Raw genomic sequence first — 5372 nt, forward strand, 5'->3', positions numbered from 1 at the left:
GATTTCAGATTGTTCTGTAAACAAGTGTAATCTCTTCTCAACCTTCTGTATTTCTGGTGTGGTGTTGCCAATGAGTGTTATGTGCTCTTGAGGTGGTCAAGATCAATACTCTTGGTGGATTGTGTGTTGTAATCTGGTTTTATTACTTAGTGGATTACCTAGTGGTTTTCTGGGGATTGGATGTAGCTCTTAGTTTAAGAGTGAACCAGTATAAACTGTTGGTGTATCTTTCTCTTACCCTTAAACTCATTTAAATTATGTTTTTAGCTTTACCGGTATAAACAACCGATTGTTTCGCATAAACAACTGATTATTTTTCTGTTGCTTTGCTGTTTTATTGATCTTATTATTGGCTAACCTGATTTTTGTTCTGGATTTATACAAAGAATTTTGTTAAATTTCAAAAAGATTTCAAAAACCTCCCTTAAACAATTCACCCCGTCTCGTTTAAGGCCATATATTCTAATAGAGGTATCCCTGAAATACCTCATATTTATTCATTCGTTTTTTGTTGATAAAAAAAAATTATGCTACCAAAATAAGATGAACAACATTTCATCTTCCATTCTCATATTCGCGCTTAAGTGTTTTCTAGTAACAAAGAACCTCTCCAAACCTTTATGAAAAACCATCTACTTAATTGCAATTCTCATGTAAATATAGGTGGACTCAAGCTTGAAGGTATATACACGCATTTATGTATGCACAAACTTAGTTGGTAAAAAGGACTTCAATCTCTAATCACTCTTAACCATAACAAAAGAAATAAATATGTTAACAATTAATATTTATCAGTAAAAAAAGCCAAATTAATTACTTTCATTAATCTTAATAAATGATTTTTTGGTATCTTAGAGTAAAAAAATTAAATAAATATATAATAATACCTTTATAAAATAATTTCACACCATGAAACCAAAAAAAATTGATTTTGAAAACATCAAACTTTCTTTATAAATTAATATGTAGTGACTCCAAATATTATCACGATATTTGTGATTTTTACTTCATTATAAAATGAAAAATAATTCGTTAAGCAATGTCCATGTATAAATGGCCATTTAGATTTGTTTTTTCTTATTACTCATGGGAACGTCTTATTTGTTTTATTTTCTCAAAAAGACGACATGTTTGTATATTTATTTTTTCAATTTTTATAAAACGAAAGAAAACCAAAATTATTGTTAAAACTGATAATATGAAATTCAAATGTTAAATTTAAAAATAAGAAGTAAATTCAAATAAATAGATTATATATTTATATATTATAGAGAAGTCACTCACTTAATTAATGCATTTCAAATAACTCAAACTTTAAATTGAATTTAAAAAATAAAAACTAAATAATAATTCAAGTCAATGTTCACGCATTGAAGAATGTCGACTTTTTCTAAAATTTAAAAAAGGAACACTAGTACATACTTTGGTAGGTAAACTTCGTTAAACAAATGTAAATACAAAACAAGTTGCAACATTGATAACAGTTTTATACTTTCATATGGCTATACTCAAAAAGCACATTATGTCATTGCGATGCAAAATTTGATTACAATGTGTTACAAATATAGTAAGTTTTTTAGTGTTCTAGGGTTCAACATAGCTAAGAAAAAAAAAGTACAACATGAAATTGAAAAATCACATTTTTAATATTTGTAGGAGAAAATTCTAATAACTATTCATAAACCATAAACCACTTAGGGGAAAACAAGAAAAAAATTAACTATTTATTCCTATAGTTGGAAAAAGATTTTCCTTATAAACTATTAGCTGACATATTATACCATGTGCATTGACATCAAGCTTCTCAACCAAGTGGGTCCTTAAGTCAAGCCAAGCTAGTTTACCGTCAGTTGTTCTGAAGAGTATATTTCTCATATTCCCTATTCCAATAGGACGCGGAAGGTAAAGTAAGGGTCCAAGAGTGACGAGTTTAGTCCATGTTTCCTTCTTACCAATTTCAGCCAAAATTGATATGCAAAATGTAGTTGTATCGTAATAGTTTGATATCAAAGCAATTGAACCATTTAAGAGAAATAAATGACAATTCCTCAAATCAATATCAAAATTACTATATATTTCTAAGGGTATATCGACAGGGGGTAAGGGAGTTATAAACCATTCATCATTGCTTAAGTCAAACGATACCAAATATGTTTTTTCAGGTTCATCATAACTTTCCCGCCAGTTACCCAACCAATGACACATCCCCTCTAAGTAGAATTTATCAAGTTCTTCACACCTTGGATAAATATATATATCAGATTTAGGTTTCCTCCAAGAATTACTTCTTAGGCTATAAATCTCCCACGGTCCATGAATATCCCATTCTTCATAATAGCGGGTATCCTCTGTATGAAAACTTGGAAAAAGATATAATTGTCTAATTACCTTATAATCATCTCTAGCACAATCATAGCCAAATCCAACATAATTAAACTGAGGGTCCATAGAATCTGGTATATACTCAATTGGACTGAGAGGGATGATCTTAAATTCACCACTAGATGGATTCCATAAATACATAGTGCCTAATTCGTATGGGTAGAGGCAAAGAAATCCATTAATGCTAGAAGAACCCAAAGTAAAATATCCAGAACAATGACCCTTTGGCCAATTTACTTTTTCCATATTTTGAAATGACCTACCAGAAAGTGAAAATAAGGAGGACTTATACGGTTGATCGAGGCATAGAAGGAGAGATGTATCGTCATAGTAAGAATGTTGGTTAGATATGAAATTATTACGAAAGAGCTCCATGAAATTAGAATTTTCAAGCAAGAGAGCCCATGATTTGTGTAGGCATCCATATCTCTTAAGAGATTTCAAAGGTAGTTTGAAAAGAATGGAGAATGCAAGATCATCTGGTAAGTGATTCCCAAGCTTTTGAGCCACAAATTTATTGTACATCTCTTGGTTACGCAGCTAAATGTTAATGAGTTGCCAATGGTCTTTGTTGTTCTCACTCCAAAGGTAAATGGGATGGGTAATAAGTTGGCAATGTTTGCTAATAAGATTCTTTATGGTGGTCTCTTGCAAGTACTCCAACTGTTGACAATAATAAGTGAGCAAAAGAAATAACATAAAATATGGGAATGAATTAGCTTATGTACCTGATTGTCCTTAAGGAAGAGGGTGATTTTGGTTCCCCTTGGGACTTGTTGGGCTTTAATATCCTTGGTAACAATGAAAGAGGCACTAGGTTGAGATTCCAAAATATATTGGTCATGGTCATTATGCTTAGAGGTGAGGATAACCTTCTCAGCAACCAGATAAGCAGAGTAGAAGCCAATACCCAAATGATCGACCAAATCTAAAATAAACACATATGTCACATACTAGAATTAATGAGCGTGGAATGAAAATGAAAGTTGAACATCACCACCTACTACCCATTTTGGTCATGCCAATACCATTGTCAATGATAGAAAGTGTTTTGTTAACCTTGTGAGGGATCAATGTAATAATTAATTCATCATTTAAAACGCTATTGTTCAGGAGCCTCTCAAATTTAATTTTATCCAAAGCCTGTGCATGCATACATTAATCAATAACGATTAAAAAAAGAAATGTAAAAATAACATATCAAATTTAATCGACAACTTACGTTAGATGCATTGTTGATGAGTACGCGAAGGAAGATTTCTTCGTTCGAATAGAAAGTTTTCTTCATCAATCGCAACACCTCGCTCATCTCACCCTTCAATACTAATGTCTCATCATTCGTCATTGCAATTGCTTTAGAATAATACTAAAACTAAATGGAATCAATTTAACGAAGCAAAAACAACCATACATTTATATTGGTTAACCACGACCACCAAATATAACCACTTAATACAAAACCATCATCCACATTTACTTTTAATTAATTAATTAATAATTAATTAGTTTTTAAATTTAATTAGTAAATTAAATTTTAAACTTATTAATTAATTGTTATCTTTATCCACTTTATTAGTCATTAATTTTTCTTAAATTTTTTAAGCAAATAATTAACTTTTGGCTTATTGACCTTTTTGGTTCCTATATATATTAATGGGCAAAAGTCCCTTTGGTATTTAAAAAATTGAATTTGGTCCCAAGGATTGTTTAAAAGTATGCAATTTTGTATTTTCTGTCAAATTGACTTAAACGGTGTTAAGTGGTGATTATGTGACCCACAATGTGACAGATTTATGAACACATAAACTCCATGTGTAATGTGGATTATATTTCAACACCCTTCTCTGACCCCTCCCCAATCTAATCTCCCCCATTACAGCTTCATTCTCACCCTCATGATTACCACCTTCATGTTGTCTACACCAAGATCACGATGTCCTCTCCTCCCATTACTCCAAGTATAACAAGGACCAGTGAAAGGCATATTGGTAAGATTATTATTATTAATCCAATCAAGTAATTCATTACAAGAAACCTGATTAGGAGCAATCCCACCTTTGCAATCATCAGCCAAAAGAACAACATTGAAATCTCCCAAAATGCACCAAGGGCCAATGAAGAAGCTAAGATCCCTCCACAAAAGTCTTCTAACCGAGTATGTGTTAGCTCCATAAACCATTGCAAAGCTAAAGCATTTATCATGCAAAAGGTAATTTACAGAAATAAACTAAGAATTAACCAAGGAATTTTGGGCAAGATTTGGGAAAGTGAAACACCAAAGCTTAGCAACTTTATTAATGATAGGAGAATTAGCAACCAAATGTAGATTAACTATTTTGAAAAAAATATCCAAAGCATCATTGTAAGGCATCATGGGTTCAACAATGAAAACAAGAAGTGTTTTATGTTGTTTTAGTAAATTAAACAATATCTCCACATTTTTTCTGTTTGCCAAGCCTCTGGCATTCCAAAAAAAAAAAAACAAGAAACCTTCATTGCAACTTTTTAGATGGAACTACCTTAGCAATTTTTTTTGGATTTACCAACCCCTTAAGATGTTCTTCGTGCTTTTCTAGTGGTATGTACAATATCCTCCCCATTATCACTAGCATTCTCTTCAACCTCACTATGATCAGCCCTAAATTTAGTTGCCATATGATTTTCTACAGTTATCTGGTCATTATGATGTAAATCAACAATTTAAGTCGGGATAGCTGGCTTACTAGTATCAGGAACACCTGTCACATCTTCATTTCCTAAACCAACAAGAGATGAAAAAGGATTTTCAATAGCCAACATATTGTTATCAAGAAGTAGAGCTTTGGTAGCACCAAGTGATTGTTCCTTCATAGGAGAAATCATCCTTAGAGAAGATGGAACAATAGCAATATTAGAACACTACAACACATGGTTCGAATCAATAGATTTGGAAGTAGTAACCTTATCAATAACATTCGTAGCAACATGTGAATGCAGATTAGCTTATGCAA

General features: G+C 31.7%; 2 protein-coding genes across 2 annotated transcripts; both read right to left on the reverse strand.

The window, feature by feature from the left end:
- Window positions 1-1716: 1716 nt before the first annotated feature.
- LOC137838213 (putative F-box protein At3g16210) lies at window positions 1717-2907 on the reverse strand. The gene has a single exon (XM_068647469.1). The coding sequence runs from the start codon at window positions 2905-2907 to the stop codon at window positions 1717-1719; it is 1191 nt and encodes a 396-aa protein (XP_068503570.1).
- A 15-nt stretch (window positions 2908-2922) lies between these two features.
- Window positions 2923-3727, reverse strand: LOC137838215 (heat shock protein 83-like). The gene is made up of 4 exons (XM_068647470.1): window positions 3605-3727; window positions 3390-3525; window positions 3111-3310; window positions 2923-3045 (listed from the first exon to the last, which is right to left on the reverse strand). The coding sequence occupies exons 1-4, from the start codon at window positions 3725-3727 to the stop codon at window positions 2923-2925; spliced, it is 582 nt and encodes a 193-aa protein (XP_068503571.1).
- Window positions 3728-5372: the final 1645 nt, after the last annotated feature.

The sequence above is a fragment of the Phaseolus vulgaris genome, chromosome 4 (assembly GCF_000499845.2).
Source record: "Phaseolus vulgaris cultivar G19833 chromosome 4, P. vulgaris v2.0, whole genome shotgun sequence".
Lineage (NCBI taxonomy): Eukaryota > Viridiplantae > Streptophyta > Magnoliopsida > Fabales > Fabaceae > Phaseolus > Phaseolus vulgaris.